This window comes from Sinohyriopsis cumingii, chromosome 17 (assembly GCF_028554795.1).
Source record: "Sinohyriopsis cumingii isolate HCF-2022 chromosome 17, ASM2855479v2, whole genome shotgun sequence".
In the NCBI taxonomy this organism is placed as follows: domain Eukaryota; kingdom Metazoa; phylum Mollusca; class Bivalvia; order Unionida; family Unionidae; genus Sinohyriopsis; species Sinohyriopsis cumingii.
In genome coordinates this window covers 112,307,209-112,328,294 of record NC_142977.1, presented here as the reverse complement: position 1 = coordinate 112,328,294, position 21,086 = coordinate 112,307,209, and the positions used below count along the sequence as shown (strand labels likewise).

Here is a 21,086-nt window from a genome sequence, read left to right as displayed (position 1 = left end):
TTGTTTAAAGCCTCATGTTGAGTGAGATTACGGGCTTTGTTCAGCGCAGAATGAATTATATGTGTAGGATAATTTCTATTTTGGAAATATGTTTGTAATGTAGTCAACGAATTTTGTAATTGATAAGCATCTGAAATAATGCGTCGGTATCTTTTGACCTGGCTATATGGTATACCGTTTTTACTTGACATGGGATGACATGAAGAATATTCCACATATTGGTGGATATTAGTTTCCTTGATATGAATATTTGTACAGATAGTGTTATCGTGATTTTTATTGCATTTACATCTAAAAATGAAACATGCGTACTAGATGCAGTACAAGTAAATTTGATCGTCGAGTGAAATTGATTTAGGCGATAAATATTCAGTTCTTCAGTTGAATGGTTCCAAATCATAAATATGTCATTTAAAAATTTAAACCAAACAGATGAATTAAACTTTTCGTTCTGAAGAAAATCTTTTTCTAATTTACCCATGCAAAGGGAAGCGTATGAAGGAGCCATAGGACTACCCATAGAAGTACCCATTATTTGGATGTAATTCGTATTAATAAATTGAAAATAATTATTTTCCATTAACAAGTTATATTTTTTTACAAATGTCTTCACTAGATAGTGTGCCATTATTAGCATTGTTATCAAGAAAATATTTATACGCTTCAATACCATCTGCATGCGGAATGTTTGTATATAGTGATGTTACATCTAATTATACCAGGATTGAGTTATCAGATAGCTGTGGAATAGACTTGAACATTTTAATGAAAAATCAGTAGTATCTTTAATGTATGAAAGAAGTGATTTCATTAAAGGTTGTAAATCACTTTCGATAAATTTGGGTAGGTTTTCAGTATATGAATTACAATCTGATATAGTGGGTCGTCCTGGATAATTTAAAGGTAAATTGTGGTCAGGATTTTTCTTTAAAATCAACTCAACAAATTAATATCTAATTTATTTATGGAAACGTCTCATACAATGAGAAATGCCTCATAATTGTAAATATCATATAAAAAGGATTAAAATTCATATAAAATAGTAAAAATAATGCAAACGTTATGAGCAACATAAGTATCTGTTTAAAGTATGTTTCGAAAGCAACATTATATGTGTTATCTATATATACACTGCATTGAAAAATTAAATTCAATATAAAATACATGGCTTGTGCTGTATTTATTCTTAAAATTAAACTATACTAAGTGGTTTTCAATATAGCTTTAAGATCACAGATTTATAGAATGTATTTGGTAATAGGCATATGTAACTTATTTTAAACTGATACATTAAACAAAACCTATTTCGGGTGTCAAACAATCAGTACTAAACCATCAAAAATGAAACATAATTTAACACGTAGGACAGTAATTGTCATCTCTAAGAGACACCCCAACGGCAGTGGATAAATAAATTTATAAAATACTTGTACACGATTAGATACATAGTCATTCAATTATCTTGGCTACAACTAAATTAAGTTTCAATGACGGATGTATATGCTTCCGTTCCTAGCAGGAAACTAGCACTAAAGAACAGATCATTCTTACATACATTATCTTATGATTGTAATGATCTAAATGAAATATTTCCAGTAGGTAGCACATTATTAAATAATTGATAACGTTATGTGGTAGGATCGATCAAATGTTAATTCGATTAATGTACGCAAGCGTCAGCCCTTTTAACCAGGTGGGTGGCAATATAAAAGGTTATCAAACATTATCATTCTTTGTACATATTCTTATCTGATATGAAAAATAAGTTCTTTCTTTCTCTCAGCCATGTTTGCTTTTTCTGTTGTGTAGCAAAGTGTTTGTTAAGTTGCTCTGAAAGCGATTACTATGCCGTCTGTCCAAGATATTATTTATGTGGAAAATAAAGTCCGCTTGCGATTTATGTAAGCTGCAGTTTCAAAACAGAAGTATCTTCCTCTTCTGATAAACTTTCTTCAAGTTCCAAACTGATATGGTTCATCGGATGAACAACAGCCCGGACAGTGTCATGATGAACAACAGCCCGGACAGTGTCATGATGAACAACAGCCTGGACAGTGTCATGATGAACAACAGCCCGGACAGTGTCATGTTTCTTGGTAGTCAAATACTGATTCTCCTCTACTGGAATATGCAAAGGCCCAGTAGAACTAGGATAGCCAAGAGACAACTCCGCACAAACATAGCTTTCATTCGCTAAACATTCACCCTCTGCTTCCACTAATACCCGCTGTGAAGAAGCGATAGAACTATGAACAGCTTTCCCAGGTACACATTCGTGTAAATAACATGATCCAATTTCCTCCAGAATGCGAGGGATGTTCAGTTTTCTGATGATGGACTCTGTCATCGCCAAAAACCGTCCCGGGTCGTATTTACTCTGGCAGAGAAGCAAAATATTTTCTATATATCCATGACTTGCTTTTTCCCTAGGATGAAAAAAAAGAGTTTCATATCAATAGTAATATATATATATATATATATATATATATATATATATATATATATATATATATATATATATATATATATATATATTGATATATATTGTCATGTATATTTGATTCAATTATAGCTGATTTAATATATATTATTTTAATTTCATTGTTTGTCGGGTTTTTTAAAACTCATTACATGATATTGTAATGTAAATTTATTCACAAGAGATGATACCTTTCTCAGAAAATAGTTTGACCTTGACTGTTAGTTTATAAACACCAGGTGTTGATCTTAATCCTGACCTTGTTTCAAAATTCTTTGTCGAGGTCATGATCGGACTTCGTCTTTAAGATGTAAACAATTTTTTTATTTCTTAGAATAAAATGATTGGTTTTCGTCAGTGTCACACTGGGTAGACGTAATCTCTAACAAGTACGTCGTTTCTATAATCTTCCAGAAGATGATCACGTGACCCCTTATTTAGGCTTTGCAAGACCATATAACCCATGTTTTGGAGAATTATTCTCAGTTGTAGCTGGGCCTTTTCTTACACTAGAAGTTGTATGTTGTGATGCTTGGAGTTATTTCAAATTACTTGGATTCAAATGGATCATTTCTGTTATTTTTCTGGAAAATACGTGTGCTCATGTAAAATTGTTTAGCAACGACATTCTTTTATAAAATAATATATTCAGCTATCAGAAACCGGAGTGATAATATTTGTTTCTACAAGGCACTGTAGAATTTAACACTACATATTGCAGCATACGTCATCGTCTGCCATTTTGGATTCTTCGTTGCGATTCAAACTTGAAATCAGATGAACATTTTGTTATTAGGACTACCAAAATTTTATTCCTGGATTATTCTTGGATTATTTATGGATTTGATTCGATAAAACCGTAAGTTCATATTTTTTTCATTTTTACAGAATTTTTCCAGGAAATAAATTATTGTATTTTTCAAAGCTTGTTGTCTTCACTCTTTTGTGTGTTACTGTTTATTCGAGCCTAAATATGTGACATAAGAATATATATATATATATATATATATATAATGACAACACGTCTCATGCTTATCGATCTTATACACGATTGGGTAAATAAATATGCCAGTCTTTACATAAAATGCCTTTTCTTTTCTTGTAACGGTCACATAGTGCAATGTCTATGCTGAAACTTTTCAAACTTGGAATGATATAAATTATAGGTCAGATCAACGCATGCATACAGTGCACAATCAAAATTAGCACAATAAATCAATCCAATGACGTTTGTTTCCTAGATAACGTGCTTTCTCAAGATCGACTTGATCTTTCCAATTTATGAATTGGTTAAATAGCATCAAAATATTTGATGATGCATATTATCAGTGTAATTACAAAATAAGTAATTACACATACATACTTCAAAAGAACTGCTTTCTAGGGATGACGAATATTACTCCATATATTTGGTATGGTAGCTTTTTATTACCTGGCAAACGTAAGAGATTTGTCAACGCCAAGCTCTTGTAGAAACGTGTTAGCTGTCTCTGAGTCTAAGAGTCTTGAGAGGATTCCTCTAACCTTCTCGCATCGCTTAAGTTCCTCCTCTTCACCCTTATAATTCACATATTTGTATAAGTATAATGGATTCAGTGCACGCCATTTTACAATATTGTTGCAAACTACAATTCTCAACCGATGATAATAGTGTATTTAAATTATTAACATCTTCCACTAATTAGCTAAGTTACCATATGTAATAATCGTTTTTCTCCTTACAGTTATTTGCACATCTAATACAGGGGAACCATTATGTTATTTCAAACGAATGTGACCCATGGTATTTAGTCCATTTGTGAAAACCAGCATGGAGTATAAAAGTCATATGAATAGTAAGTGAATATAGCACCATTTGTATTTCCAACAAATATTTTACTCAGAACAAAATACGGACATCATTTAAATGTGCGCACAGTATCATAAAATATATTAAACTATTGACAACAGTATCTATCCCTTTATATACTTTCAGACATAGTGCCTTAACTCCATGTCAGTAATAGTGATAATATCCAATTTCCAGTGATATACTTAAAACATATCGATCATCAATATTGTATTCTTCAGAACTGCCATTTTTGTACCTTCTGCATCCTTAAGCCCTCTATGATGATAGTACTGCAAGAGAAAGTGCTGTCAGAGGCGGTGACATCTTTGCATTTTGTGACAGTTACATCAATGTCGATAAAACATTGGAAATTTATTTTTGCCCCTGCATTGTGACTTTCAAGAAACCATTCGACAAAGGCTGGATAATCGTCTTGCCGGCAGCATCTCACAATTTTGGACAATTGAAGACACTACAAACAACGTATTCAATAAGAAATGGAGCTTTGTGTCAAAAACAAATTATCAAGTAAACGAAATAAAGTGAATACTCGACTTTCCTAAGACATGAACGGCTGAAAGGTGAAATATTGAAAGGATAAATAAATTCAAAGAAGAAATTATTATAATATTCCATTTAAAGAAGGAACTTGAAAGCAGTATCTGTTACGACACATGTTATACTATATGTTCATTTTTTATTAAATGTTGCCAAACCATAACTTATGACACAGTGAAATGCTTCATTGCCATGCCTGTACATCTGGCATAAATTATGACACAGTGAAATGTTTCATTGCTATACCTGTACTTCTGGCTTCAATGGCTGTCCAGATCCCTTCTTCTTATGTATCCACTGCCCATCTCCATCATCCATGACCTCGAGTCTCATGCTCAAAGTATCCCTACTTTCTAGTTCATCAGGTACAAGTCCTATCTCTGTTGTATCTATGTGTTCCCTCCCTTGACATGATTCCAGGCTCACGTATTCCTGTGATATAAAGAAAGACACTGGAATAAAAAGATATAATTTTGAGGATTACAAAACGTTTTAACTATATTTCTATTTACCTATGTAAAAAGTAGTTACTGACAAGAATCAATTCCAGTTACTTGCGCATACATTTAACTCGAAATGTTATCGAGATCACTTTCAGACTAGCAGAAACTGAAAATATGCAAAGTAATATATAATAGAACATATAGATAAAATAATCTTGGACATCATCTGAAACAAATCTCTACATAAAATAATTATTCGTGATAATTATATGCAATATATTTCTCGTTGTGAAACCAAAATTTAATTTAAATAAAAGACTTCATATGTTTTCATTACCTGCAGAAAGTCATCAAGTTTTGCCTTGCCATCAGCGATATATAGCCTGACACGCACCTGTCTCCTTTGATCAATACATTTGTAAGATCCAAATGTTACTCCATAAAGAATAAGTTCTCGTTGGCGGGTTTCAAGACATTTGTTGCAGGTGCATCGCGTACAGAGAAAACCACTGAAGTGTTTTGTGTAGATGTACACAAAACCATCTCCACCAATTTGATAATACATGTCCTGGTTCACATTGTTGTATTTCGATTTAAGTTCAAGCTTTTGAAGAGTTAATTTCTCACTGCTGCCACTGTCAGATGGAAACCAGTACACACTGATATCGTCATCTCCGAAATAGGGGATTTTTACAATTGCATACTTATTAAATTTAGGTCGAGTTGGAAACCAAAATTCTACTCCAGGTCCGACTATTTCTTCGTTTACTGATAGGTCGAACTTTCGCCGCAAAGCCCCTATCTTTGTATACACCGAACCGTAGACCTCTGACGTAGAGAACATGTCGAAAAGCCCGTCCGGGATAATCAACTCTACTGACGTTATACCGCTCCGAAGCAGCCCTCCGGTCACATCGAAGGTACCGTGCAATGCCCAGTCCTCGCCAAATATATTTAGTTTCTTTATGTACTTTTCCGTCACTGTCTGTGACCCGACATCCCTCCAAATTAAACCCGAAAGATTCCTCGTGTCGATTGAAACATCCTTAGCTAGGCCAGAAGAAATGTTATTTTCATAATATGCAATTTGATGATGATGTCCATCATTAAACGTATCTCCTTGTTCAAAATAAGCATTGTTTCCTGAATGGTATTCTTCGTCTGTAAAGTCACTCATATGGTCATCGGACTGACACTCAGAAAGAGTAATAGTTATACTGCTTTTCACATTAGAAAATGAAATCCTATCAATGTCATTCTTGTCGAACCAGGTTTTCTCGATATTCTCGTTTTTCATGACTGGGTCCTTTAATTCAACTCTGCTTGTCCCAAAGGCTCTGTAAGAAGTGCATTCATCTCCGAATATATTCAGCATCTCTATTTGATTGGCCACGGTTTCTTGCAGTCCATCCTCACTCAGAATTGAAGGTAGCATATTTATGGAAAGTCCTTTAGATTCGTCTTCCATACAATGAGAAGATGTAGAATAATTTTCATGATTCAATATTTGCCCATCATCCAAACAACCAGTGCTTCCTTCAATTATGTCTCCATCTGAATAATCACTCACGTAACATGTTGGTTGAATCTCAGAAAATATTACACAATTTCTCCCGCCGTTCTTGTATTCAATGAGTGTTATTTCCTCTTCAGCTAAATTGTCGAAACCAGGATCCTTCGAAGTTATACCTACGGGTTCATTAATGTCCACGTTGTGATTTTCAGCAGATTTATGTCTCAAAATGGCTTTCCTTTTGAAAAGGAAGACAAACACGGCAACAACAAAAACTGAAACCAAAAGAAAATCACTCTTAATATTCGTCATCTAAAATAGCTAAAACGCAAAGCAAAACTTAAGAAAATAAACCTTAAGATCCAACTTAGAATCGATAACAAATGTTCCATGTCGTCGAATTCTTAGAAAATACCCTTCAACTTCACAAAATCATTCGCTGAATGTAATACCTACATTTTAAATTTTAAATTGGGTGAAATAATGAAAAGATGCAGAGTGATAGTTTAGCTATTGCGGTAATTATTATCCGACTGGTTAAGAAAGGCTGCATGCAGCGTTACGCCAACTGGAGTCAACAGAGGTAAATGTTAACAGGGCCAAAAAGTAATAATCAATCCTGGAAGGCGATTAGTAGCATGATCAACACTATATCGTCGACTGCAATACTATATAATAAGCCCTGATAGCATTTTAATACAGTTACCTAAAAAAACTCAATTGAAAGGGGGGAAAACTACATGAAACTAAAACTAATCCACATATCAATATGCCAGTTATCCTGTCAGTTTTCCTCGAATTTGAATGAATCAAGACAAGTACCTTAGTTAAATACGACAATCTACACAACACTCTCCTTAGGACTTCATATTTACAAAGGCACATCTCTCTAACTCTTTAGCTTATAATCCTTAAAGTTAGTTTAATTTATTTCTTTTAAACAAAAAGCAAACTAAAATACATATATGATCACTACATGAATGTGTCAACAAAAATTAGAACATATTTATTATATATTCTTTCTTTTCAATAAAGTTAGAAGTAGACAATTAAAAATATAGTCTCTAAGTATTTTCAAATTTTAGCCACAGTACGAAGTGATGAATCTTTTTAGATAAAACGTCATGAATTGACAGGCAATATAGTTATGGAATTAAAAATTACACATAGCAGAAAGTATCTTCAGCAGTTACTATCCATCCTAAGAGAGTATCGTTGCGATGAACGAAATTCGTCAGGACCTATGTAACGCTGTGATCTCAGTGTAAATATTGCTAAGTATTGGTACGTGCTGCTAAGTACTGATAGAAGCCTTATATGCATATAATTTATATAAGTATATGAACGAGCAAAAACAAACTTACTAGCTATCATTAAAAGCGTGGCAAATATGGATAAGTGCATCCCTCTTTCAGTCTCTGATTTTTCCTTGAAGTCATTTATGCTTGGAACAGACTTTTCCGTGGAAGCAATACTTCGAGTTGACCTTCTTATAACACTGTTTCCTATATATAGTGATAATTGGATATATTTAACATTGTGAAATCTATATCAATTTCGTTATACATACAGCGTATGCGAATAGTGCTTCTGCAATACTTCCCAGTAATCTGAAACACATCATAAGTTTTCATAGATTAAAATCATAGATATTTGTTACCAAGCAAGTTTCGAATGCTAGAAATGGTATCCAGGTTGCATTTTCTACCTAAACATTATAAATTGTAACTAAGGGCACGGTATGATTTTGTTGCATTTCCGGTGAAAAATAATGAAAAAGAATCTTGAAAATATTTATATCATATGCAATTATGGCCAATCTAATGTACGTAGACCGATACCGTGGCCAGATGAGTTAACCGATAAATTAGCATAGGTAATGTCGAACATGGTGTTTTTCACGCAAGCCTATTACGATGTTAACAACCCACTGTAACTATACACTGCCTCGCCATAACAACGCTAGGGCTGGCTAAGTGCAATAGTGACTACACGCTGTCACTATCCCAGTGATATCATCAGATAATTTGTGCATACTCTAAGACCTGTTATGTCTCAAGAAAAATATTCAAGACCCAATTAACTAATATCATATACATCTACACAATGCAAGTTTACAATACCAGAGAAAGCATATCAAGCTTTTACAATGTAACATATCTATGCCACTGACCTTGACATTGGGATTTCCAATCATTATTTGACCTAACTATTCCAATAACTAGATTTCTCATCCCTCTTCACCAGAGTTAAGCCATACAAAGACTTCTTCTTTCCATTAGAAATATGCCTGTAGAACCCTTTATCAGCCCTCTTTGTCAACGCCAGTTCCATGGATGTTATCAGAGCAGGGGTTGGCATGGGTATCGATTAACTCCAGACCAATAATGTTTGTAACCTGTCTTAGTTGCATTTTTTCCTCCCACGACATGTACATAGTTCACACCATGTGCGAGTAGGTTACAGAGAAACCCAGCACATTATTGCAAGACGAAGTAAACGAAGAACTAAAGAAACCAAACTGGATAGTGTGACTTATTTACGTGGCAAGTCAATCGTTTATAAAAAACACTATCAACCTATGATATCGAAACTGTTTTTTGAAGAGAATGCAGTTTAAATAAAATTTTGGACTGAAACGCCCATTCATGATTATTATTATCTTAGATACATTCGAAGTCTTGCAAAACGGTCCAAGTTATAAATTATCATTGTTTGTTTATATAAGTTAAAGAATTCGGAATTTAGAGAAGAATTTATCCTGCATACCTATATTGGACTGGTTGTTAAAACAGTCGGTGTTTCCTCTATGTATTGCATTACCACAGCACCTAACGTCTCGGCCAACATCGCTGAAGTTATAGATGATGCCTTCACAACAGATGGAAGACCGAACTTCGAAGTGAGCTGTGATGATGCCATGTTTGCACGAGTAACAAGTTGTATCAATCTTGCAGCAGTCTATATTATGCGTATCTGTAGTCATGTCTCGACAGCACATTTCTCGTGACGAATCATAAATGTACTTTCCACAGCATGATGTTGATTCTCCGTATCGCCTCGTGTACAGTGTATCAATGCAGCATATAAACGACCTTGCATCAATAGTTCCACATTCCGCTGGAAAAACAAAAGAAAATGTGAGAGAGGAAATGGTCCATGGAATATATTGTTTTACCCAGGAGCGTGCATACAGTGGGCATAACATTTTCTATTCAGAATTGACGTTTGTCTTTTCTTATAAACAATAAGAAAACACATAGCTGACACACCCACGCACATAAACATGCATATATGCAACGGTAAAAGTGTTGATCTGCCTGTGGCGGCTCGTGTCGTAGTGATATGCCAACAGTCCTTTGTTGTATGATAATAATACAGTCAGTCAAAGAATAGTAGAAAAAGAACTTGATTTGAACAAGGTCACGTCCTATATACAATTATCCACCATAACACATAATGCAAAAAATCAAAACTAATGAAAAAACAATGAAAATTAAATATACATACATACATACATACATACATGCTTATTTTCCTGAGTCATTTCTGATAAGCACATCTCTAATGTAACATATAATAATTGCTCTCAATGCTTCTTTAAAAATGTCTCTCGACATTATATTTTATTCTTGGAAATTGTTTTTCGCCGAAATGTCAAACTGGTTTATAAAGGCTTAAATTTATCCCGACAGCATTGTACTCTCTTTCATAAAAACCATCGCTAGTTCATTCACAGATGATATGTTGCCTTAATAAAACTAATCCTTTTGGAAGTATTATGACTATATGGTCTTAAAATAAGTAATAGAAAATAGTGAGAAGCAACAAGATTAGTAAAATTCAACAAATGATTGTTTCCTTAGAATTAAAGGTTAAGATGGAAAAAGAATTTAATGTATTGCGAATTTAATTCCAAATAATCCTTGAATTATTAAAACAATCCCTAATGAATAAATTTCTGAATAAAATTTAGAGGTATTCCAAGTATTTTCCAATGCCGAGTGTGTTGATGTTCATGTAATGTCCGGTAGTCTCTATTGTACTAATGTACAAAATGACCTGTACTGTAATGAGGTGCCAATAGTCTATTCTTGAATCACAGTAATATAGCCCAACACGTTTTTCCAGAAATTTGAATTAGATATTTTATACTAAAAATACATAACAGTATAAAAACCTTCACGAAGGATGCTTATGTATGATTCCAGGAACATCTTACTTTTGAGCATGTATTTTTGATGATTTTCTAACTTGGACTTTAGCTGACTTTCTAGTTTAACAAGCTTTCTCTGTAGTCTACTGCAATTCTGAAATAAGATAAATTGAAAACATTATGTTGACATTTCTAAAATATCAGTCATTATCTAGTTTATGAGGTAGAATCAAGACCTCTTGAGTGAAAATAATAAGAGTTTTGTCGCCATAAATTCTTATAAACTTAAATAACAAAATATTTATGACAAATAATTTTTTATAACAGCTCCATCTGACTTAATTAGCTTTAATCAAACAAGAATGTAGCGCCGCTTTTTTCATATATGTGTGTGTGCTCATATAATATTTGTTTGTATGAAACTCATTCGCTTTACGACTGATTTGGAATATTAACATGATCGACTTTTTCTACACAGATTATTATATTGCATGATATATAACAAGGAACTAAAGACGTCACAATGATTTGGTTTACCTGTATCCACATCCCAGTCAGATGTGTTCGATTACAGACCAGCAAGGTACCTCATTTACCGCTTGAGATGCCGAGTTCTTACCTTGATCGATAGCCAAAAACGAAAGGCAATGGCAGTAAATTGTAACTGGTTCAGTAAAATTACTCCAAGTATTGTTCGTATGTTTTAATGCTGTCTTGTGCTATATCAACAACAGTTTTCATTTTCATGCATTTGATGTCAACAATACATGTTCTGCGAAAAGGTGAAATCAAATGTCTAGAGCAAACTAAGTCATGAACATTTTTGGAGAAACTTACTACAGTACAGTTTGGTCAGAGCTTTTACTCATTAATATGGGGTCAGTTTCGATAACAATCATCAGTTAGCAACCCTTACAGATATGCCATTTTGTAACGTTTTAGATGTTATGAATAATGTATTCTCTCACCCAATGGTGTTCATTACCTGCTTTCCAATACGCTTAGCTTCAATTTTTTGCAAATGTTTCTCAAGGAGGAAAGCGTCTGTTTTGGTCGAAGAAAATACAGAAAACAAAAACCTGGACCCAATCAGATTCAAAGTTTTTACTGATACACTTACTTTAAACTGGGACAAGCAGTCACTTTCGTGCAGAACGCCATTCAATAAGAATACAGTTACCTTGTATTGGGTGAACCACTCATGGTCTTTGAAGGAGATCAGTAAAGGGAATGTAGTTACTTGAATTGGTTGAACCTGTCAGTCGTGCAAATGGTCACTGAAGTAGGATATCTTTTGAACATTTTAGTCTTGCAAATGACCACTGAATGCGATATAGTACCTTATATTGGGTAAACCAGTCACAGTCTTCCAGAAGATTACTTAAATGAGACCTGTTTTTCCATCTTAATCTGGCTTTCTTTTCTGAAAATTAAAAAATAAATAACTAAAAACATGTGTTCGGGTAAGTTTAGTCTTTCGCTAAACTATTTAAAAACGAGAAAGTTCGATTCTCATTACTTTTCTAATATCTTCAACGATAACAGTATGTACCTGTCTAATAGACAACAAAGAGCATTGTAACAAATGACAGTTCTTCATCACAATAAGTTAGAACTGATCAAAACATGACATTTACAAAATACTTTCGCCATTTCAAACAAACTCCGCTCGGGAGTTTAGGAAATTGTATATAAGAGAGTTCATACCAGTATTGTCTTTTCCGACTGGCGAATTTTCTGCTGAACCGTTTTGCTCTTTCGTCCTGCAGTGTACGCACATTGTTTGGTCTCCGTGGACACTAAATTCCTCTTCTGTTTGTTCTTCAGTATTCTGTTTAATATGAAAGGATACTAGTCATTAATTTCTTAATGTAATGACCCGTATTATATTTCTTACATATTTCGTTAATTATTCCTCGTGTTTTCTTATGTATCCATAGTATATAAAGCATATGTTTTGGGCTAGTTGATATTTTTTAGAATTTTTTATGGGGGTGATTGATTATATAAAAGTATCAATCAAAAAGATGTTACTTGTTACAAAATCTAACATTTATTATCGGGGGGTTGGTGGGTGTTTACAATGATCGAAACACTGTTTTAAAACACATTTTAACCAAACTGTACTCTTTGCACTTAGGTCATAACTTGTTTTACCTATTTTTGATATGTGCCAGAGTTCAACATTCTGGCTAAAAACACTGGGTGCACATCAAATATTTATTAAAATGCAATGACTCCCTCTCATGTTCAACTATTCAATTATGACACAAATTAGGCGAACGAAGCACAATTCTAGCGTCTTATTCCCCCATAATTGTATTAGTACGTTTGATCTTTACGAATAAGTTTATGTAAATAAATTATGAAATCCAAATTTTTAAAAGAAAAACAGTCAACTAGCACGTTTTAACCATGTCATTCAACGCGTTGTTTGACAGCAGATGAATATTAAATAACATGTATATTAATCCAAAGATACATCGTATAGACCTTTAAAAAAATATTCTGTATATTTTTTTCGAAACAACACTCTTTAAACAATAAAATAAATTTGAAACTTCAGTGGGTATTTTTCTATTAGGTTTGGATTACCAGTTTTAGCGTTAAGTGTTATATTCATCGCTTTTAAGCGGATTTATTTTAAAACGGAAGTCAATTAGAACAAGTCTCAAGTTTTTGAAGAAAAAAATTCATTAGAAAGTAAATAACTATTTTTAATACCTTGTAAATAACTTGAAGATGACATAAAAAAAAAACTTGAATGCAACTTGAAATGATTTTGATGATAACATGAATATAACTTAAAACAAACTTGAAGAAAACTTGAAAATAACCTAAAGATAATTTGAAAATGGATCGATGATAACTTGAACATAATGTTTAATAAAATAAATGGGATGAAGTCAGCAAGTCCTTGAAAATAAAACTGAAGGAAATTTATAGATTTCTAGATCACAGAGAAAATAAAGTTACTGACGATACAAATCCTCTTAAGTTGATCTTAGAAAATAACTTTAAAACGATACACTTAAAGTTTATAAAGTCAAAAGAGAAAATTTAAAAACAAAATATTTTGTCAAAATATTGCAGGAAAAATATAATCACACAGGGGCTATAATATGTATTACTTGATAGTTGTTCTCGTTGCTGTAGAAATATGTGCTATATTTTTAAAAGGATCAAACAAGAGCAAATGCCAGGAACTTAGGATTGCAAAGAATTTTCGTTACTAAAATCTGAAAAGCCAATACAAATGATCCCGTAAGCCATTCGGTGAACCATAGTAACATGTTATTGCAAGGACGGTTTAAGAAAAATATATTTTTCAAATCAAATTATTAGTATTGACTGTACATTCTATATTTCGTTAATGAGAATGAACTTTGCACTTGGTTACTGTTTCATTTTAAATAATCCAAAATAAAATCTACCATATAACCTTTAACAGTGAAACCAAGACTACATATATATATGATAGATATTATACCTTAGAAATGTACAGTGAAATAGATAAAGAAAACATGATTGCTAATGGCGACAATGACGAAAGTATAGAAACTTATATTTTTCTTAGGTCAACTACAGAATTCAAAAGCGTCATTGCAATGGATCCTGCTCTACTTTGCTAGAGTGACGACCGATTCAAATGTATTTCACGGTGTTGTTAATATTCAATGCAAGCAATTTTTAGAAAAAATTACTATAAGCAGATTAAATATAAGAATGTAAAATTAAGAATCGGAGCATGATAAGTTAATGGTATCACAATTGCATATAGTTTGTAAATAACTCAGAAACATTAACAATATTTAACTGGAGAGAAAAATGAGTGAATAGTTCATAAGGAAGAAGTATCTTCGTGCGATAAAAGAGATGGTGTCAATGAATATAAATGCTTCAATGGATATTAATGCTATGAAATCACCTGAAAACGAATTTAATCTGTCTATTATTGTCTGTAAACCTGGTGAGAACAAAAACGAAAGACAAGTTATGATAGCGGCAATAGAGAAGGGTAGTCATCGGGATATGATATTAATATTTAGTGAATATTACGTATATTTGATTTAATTTATATTTGATTTAATTTATTTGTTTGTAAGTTTTAACATCTTTTTATTTTTAATTTCATTACATGTCAAAATAATGTAGTTTTGTTTACTAGGAACTCGACATTTTTTCAGAAAATAGTTTGACCTTGACTCTTCAGTTGTAAGCACCTAAAGCTGACCTAGTTCCCGACCTTAAATCAGAAATCACTGAGACAAGTAAACAACTTTTTAGTTTTATCTTCTTTTTAGAGTAAAATCATTGATTGTTGTCAAGGTCTTACTGGGACTAAGTGCTTTTCGACGTAAATACTTCTCGAAACATCTGGAGAGTTGACCCTCATACGGAAATCTATTTTGCGTTTCAAGTTACTGTATGATCTTTGTTTATAGAGATGTTTGGTCAGCCGGGACTTTTTCATTACACTGGAAAGTGTTTGTTTGTGACCAGTTTGGGAATTATATTTTAATGTTTATTCGAAATATTAGGATTCTAAAAGATTAATTCTTTTCCTTGAAAATATCTGAGTATTCATACAGAATTCTTGGACAAAGATATTTATTTAAATTTTATTCGGAATTCAAACACCTGAATATTGTTTTCTGCAGTTCACAAAGGACTGCACACAGCAGCTCTACACTGACTACAGTATAGGTCATCGCCTTCCATCTTGGATTCTTCGTCGGGACTCTAACTTGAATTTATTACAACATTTCATTACTAGGACTTCTAAAATTTAATTCGTGGATTATTCTTGAATTATTTTTGGATTTGATTCTTAAAACCGTAAGTTCTTATTATTTTTTTCAATTTTACAGCGTTTTTCCAGGGAAATAAATTATTTGTTAAAGCTGTTGTTTTCAATCTTTCTATTGTTAATGTTTATTAGAGCCTAAACAAGTAACATGAGATGAAAGTAAAGATTTTATAAACATTGGCTTTATCTCATATTAAAAAATTCAAGGAAGACGCGGTTTAAATTTTTATATTCAAAAAGAAAAGCTAAAATACCACAACCGAGTATGCAACCAAAAAAATAACACTATAGTCAATATGTCAGAAAAGCGTTCGGTTGATATATTTATAAAGCAAAAACAATCAACTAAAGTTTCATATTGTTCTACATTGTGAGTTACAAATTAAACGAACAGCTCCGATGGCCTAATTGTTAGAGCGTCCGCCTCGGATGCGGGAGGTAGTGGGTTCGATCCCCGGTTGAGTCATAGCAAAGACTTACCCAAAAATGGTACTAACAGCTGCCTCGCTTGGCCCTCAGCATTAAGAGGCTAGTGTTAGGATTGGTTGGCCTTGTGTCAGGATAATGTTACTGGGTGGGACATCATGCTACATGTCGGCGGTATGATGCCCTAGTGCTAGACATCACTATAACTGCCACACTGCAGACATCGTAGCTTTATAACTGGAAAAATTGTTAAAGCTACGTTTAAAAAAAAATCCAAATCAAAAGTTAAACAATGGGAAGTCTGTCAATTGTATCAATTATTTCATTTAATGGAAATTATTGTTGAAGAACAAATGCATAGTCTCCTCAATATATTTTGCCTGCTGATACCGTGATTGCAACGTCAAAAGCACAAAGAAAAGAAAATATGACTAAAAGATGACTTTACCTTCGGTTGGCTACTAGCTGTATGAACGAAGAGCAATACTACCACATAAAGTGTATACCACATCATCTTCCTGTCCTCCTTATGCTGAAATAGTCATCAAAACGTTAATAAATAATTTGTCTTTTGAATAAATAGAATATTTGCGAGAATCTAAATGACATGAACAATTCAACATATTGTCAGAATTATTTACTCTTTCCCAGCAAGTTCTATGGAAAGAATGAAAACATCGTGTGTATGTTTGTCTGTGTGTGGTGTCTGTGTGTGTGTCGGTGTTGCACTGTAATTAAAGTTGCAAACCAGATATGAACTGTCTAGTTCATGAGCAGGGTCAGTCAGTATTCAATGTGTTTGCTAAATCTTAAATACAAAAAGCTATATATGTGTATTGAACGAATTTTTGAGCTTGTTGTTTATTAGGCAATTAGCTTAATTAATCAATGTGACTTAGCAAGGAATTTGTCTTGAATTGAAACAAAGTTGATGAAGCTGGAAGTTTGAAAATATTATCCGGCAAGGAAAAGGGAGAGAAATATCAATATTGTCTGTGTCTTCTACACACCTGCAATTAAATCCGCAATTACACTTCGCGCATTATGCTTTTTACATTTCTATGTTAGCTATACATTAGATTAAGAGTAATATTTCAACTCTTTGGGAGCTGGAAATTATTTTCAAAAATATAAATGACCTGTCCCACCCCGAAATCGGGAAAATTAAATAATAAGTTCAATGGTCAGCCTTTAAATAATTCAAACATTAAATAAAGCGAATAAATTGAACTTATTGGGAGCTAAACATTATTTTTTATAAAACAATAATTCAAGCCCTTCGTACCACCAAATCGGGAAAATTTAAATAATAAATTAAATGGTCAGACCCAAAACTAATCCAGGTGATTCTACGCCTTGAATTAATCTTGGTTTAGGACTTAAACAGTATATTGGGACAAAATCTTGGGACTTAGTTTGGGTCCTACACAGTATATTCATCCAAGGTCAAGTCCGATTGTGCCACTACTTATTGTATCTTTAAAGATCCCTCAAAATACTTGGAAAATTCCATAGCGATCGTTTGAAAACTCTTAAAGACATGTCATATATGATTTTATTTATCAACTACATCACCTCCATAAATTCAGCATATTTTATTGCATTACAGTACTGCTGCATCTTAGACAAACAATCTAGCCATTAAAAATGTATTTTCAGTTATTACATTTCTAAAAATGTGGCAGTGAAACTTGCAAGCAAGCAACATAGCACTGAGAAGGGTTTTGTACTGAGATATAACTAGGAAAATGAAATGTCAAGGTATCGTCAAGACGCGTAAAATTTCAGTAGTTGATCTCACCTATGATCAATATACTTCTTGATTCATCGTGACGGTTACTTTTACTTCCTGTATTTTTTAAGATATTGAAAAATTAGGCGTATTAAGTTCAGCTACTTTATAAAACCTAAAAACCAGAGAAAAAATATAAATATGATATGGTGGAGTTTTAAGAAAAGTGTTTCCATTGTACGTTGATCACCACCTCAATAAATGTGTACATGGGCATGTAATACTTCCGTTTACAGGGTTGGCAGTCCTAAAAAAAATCTTAAATCGTTCCTGTGTCCATCAGTATTTTCCCCACCTGATATCTGCTCTACAACAAGATGAAAGTCACCCAATATGTCTACTTCTTAAAAGGTAACCAGTAAAACTGAAAACTCACCTGTTTCGGCCAAGCAGCTGTGTATGACTACCTAGATATCCTTGAATGAAAACGGCTGAGTTGAAACTAATGTAAAGCAGTTATCATTAGTTACTGAATAATATTAGAACCATTGCCGCACTTCCCGGTTGGAGGTGCGATATATATCGGTGACATGTTAAACAAAAATACTTTATTGTGAAAGGTGTCATTTTTAATTATGCATCAGCTGACATTGGTATGTGGTTAAATTGCGCAAAAGCTTGACGTTCTAATGTTAGTCGCGTTACTGTATCAATGACCGCGTAAGTAAACGACTATAGGATGGGAATTTCCCATATTATATTTATACCTTATCTACTGCTTATACTAACTAGGAAGGAAAAAACCGAGGAATATTTATTTACATCTTCGAAAATTTGCTTGAACATTACATTTACTTTTTCTCGACTATACGTGAATATATATATATATATATATATATATATATATATATATATATATATATATATATATATATCTGTGTGTGTGTGTGTGTGTGTGTGTGTGTGTGTGTTTCCGTAGGTTTGTTTGCGTTTACTTCTCGAGCAGTTTAGGCCACTATGGGCACCCGAGCAGTTTCGCCTTGGACAATGAACGACTATGGTGTCCTTCATATAATATACCTGGACCACTATCAACCACTGTAAGGCTCTCTTCTCAAATCTTCACCCAAAACGTGCAAAAGTGAAAAATATGGACCATTTTTGGGTGTTTGGGATAAATGGAATTATCTCACAGTGACCTATTTTTCTCCTAATGTATTGTATCTAATCGTGTTGTATTTCTATCCACTGCAAACGAACTATCAACAATAAAGGCTGTTGAATTCCACTGATAAAATCTAACGATATTAATCAGAATTTCAAACATTTTTTTCTGTCCCTTCAAACTCACGTTCTCACATCAATGTGAACCATTCATGTAGAGAACGAATATTGCTTAAAATAAGTCCATTTTCACACTTTCCGCCAAAATAGACCTCTGAACATAACAGTAACCGTCCGTTATGATTGATATCAATGGAAATTATGTAATTTGCATATTCTTATTACAAAAGTTCCATTATTAATTTCTAACTGATGTATATACTCCTCTGTGCTGTAACTCAATTCGGTTTTGAAACGTTCCTGTTCTATTTTTGCTTCATTGACTATTTGCGCTAACAATAATATTTGGTGATGATTACACTCTCTTGCTTCATTTGACTAGGTGCTCTAACAATACTATTTGGTGATGATTCAACCCTCTTTCTCTGAGGATCCCAACCAAGATCTTGTTTGAGAGACTCGACGAATTCAATGGATTGAAACTGTACATACTTAATTTAATTTCTTGTGCATGACACCAATACTAAAGAGACAGTGGAAGTAAGTCGATATGACAGAATGAATAGAATCATTGTGATTGGACCAACCATCTCTGCTGTGTATGTGAGTAATATTTTTTTTCTTTTACCTGATGTAAATGTTTTTATCTTTTTTCCAAATAATATGATGACAGAATTTTAATATGCTTCCTAAACATTAAATTAAGAGGGTCTTTTCCAACTATTTGGGAGCTGGACATTATCTTGGAAACAATAACTCATGCCCTTCGCACCACCAAATCGGGAAAATTAAATGGTCGGACCCGAAAATAATCCAGGTGATTCGACGCCTTTAATTATTCTCGGTTTGGGACTTTAACAGTATATTGGGACTACGTATTGGGACTTAGTTTGGGTCCTACACAGTGTATTCATCAAATGTCAAATCAAGAAAATAATGCAAGGAAAAGAAACTAAGACTCATCTGTACCAATTGCTCCCGGTAACAAAAGGAAAGTATCTTTAGCATGAAGCTCCCACATTTGTACTGATTGTGACACTATTCATTGTATCTTTAAAGTTCCCTCAAAATACTTGGAAAAGTCCATTGCGATAGTTTGAAAACTCTTACAGGCGTATCATATATGATTTTATTTATCAACTACACCAACTCCCTAAATTCTGCAATCACTGCAATGAGGGTTCTGCAGCTCATTTTCCCTAGAATATTTTATTGCATTACAGTACTGCTGCATCTTAGACAAACAATCTAGCCATTAAACAATTATTTTCAGTTATTTCATTTCTAAACGAGTGGCAATGAAATTTGCAAGCAAGCAACACAGCACTGAAAAGGGTTTTGTACTGAGATACAAATAGGAAAATGAAATATCAAGGCATCGTCAAGACGCGTAAAATTTCACTACATTATCTCACCTATGATCAATACTTCCTGATTCATCATGACGGTTACTTTTACTTCCTCTCTTTTATAGACATTGAAAAACTAGGACTATTAAGTAGTAAGTTCAGCAACTTTATAAAACCCACAAACCTGAAACAAAATAGAAATATGACATGGTGGAGTTTTAAGAAAAGTGTTTCCAATATACGTTGATCACCACCTGAATAAATAGGTACATGGGCATGTAATACTTCCGTTTACAGGGTTGGCAGTCCTAAAAGAATTTCCTAAATCTGTCCTGTGTCCATTAATATTTTCCCCACCTGATGTCTGCTCTACACCAAGATGAAAGTCACCCAATATGTCTACTTCTTAAAAGGTAACCAATAAAACTGAAAACTCACCTGTTTCGGCCAAGCAGCTGTGTATGACTACCTAGATATCCTTGAATGAAAACGGCTGAGTTGAAAC

The 21,086-nt window shown here is 33.3% G+C and overlaps 1 protein-coding gene across 1 annotated transcript; it reads right to left on the bottom strand.

Annotated features, from left to right (window-relative positions):
* Positions 1-941: 941 nt before the first annotated feature.
* On the bottom strand, positions 942-18,770 carry LOC149779681 (uncharacterized). The gene is made up of 12 exons (XM_089940522.1): positions 18,385-18,770; positions 16,665-16,748; positions 12,688-12,811; positions 12,321-12,403; positions 11,047-11,134; positions 9,594-9,944; positions 8,189-8,329; positions 5,649-7,099; positions 5,115-5,300; positions 4,567-4,782; positions 3,912-4,036; positions 942-2,426 (listed from the first exon to the last, which is right to left on the bottom strand). The coding sequence occupies exons 2-12, from the start codon at positions 16,728-16,730 to the stop codon at positions 1,898-1,900; spliced, it is 3,360 nt and encodes a 1,119-aa protein (XP_089796648.1). The 5' UTR covers positions 16,731-16,748; positions 18,385-18,770; the 3' UTR covers positions 942-1,897.
* Between the last annotated feature and the right edge of the window lie 2,316 nt (positions 18,771-21,086).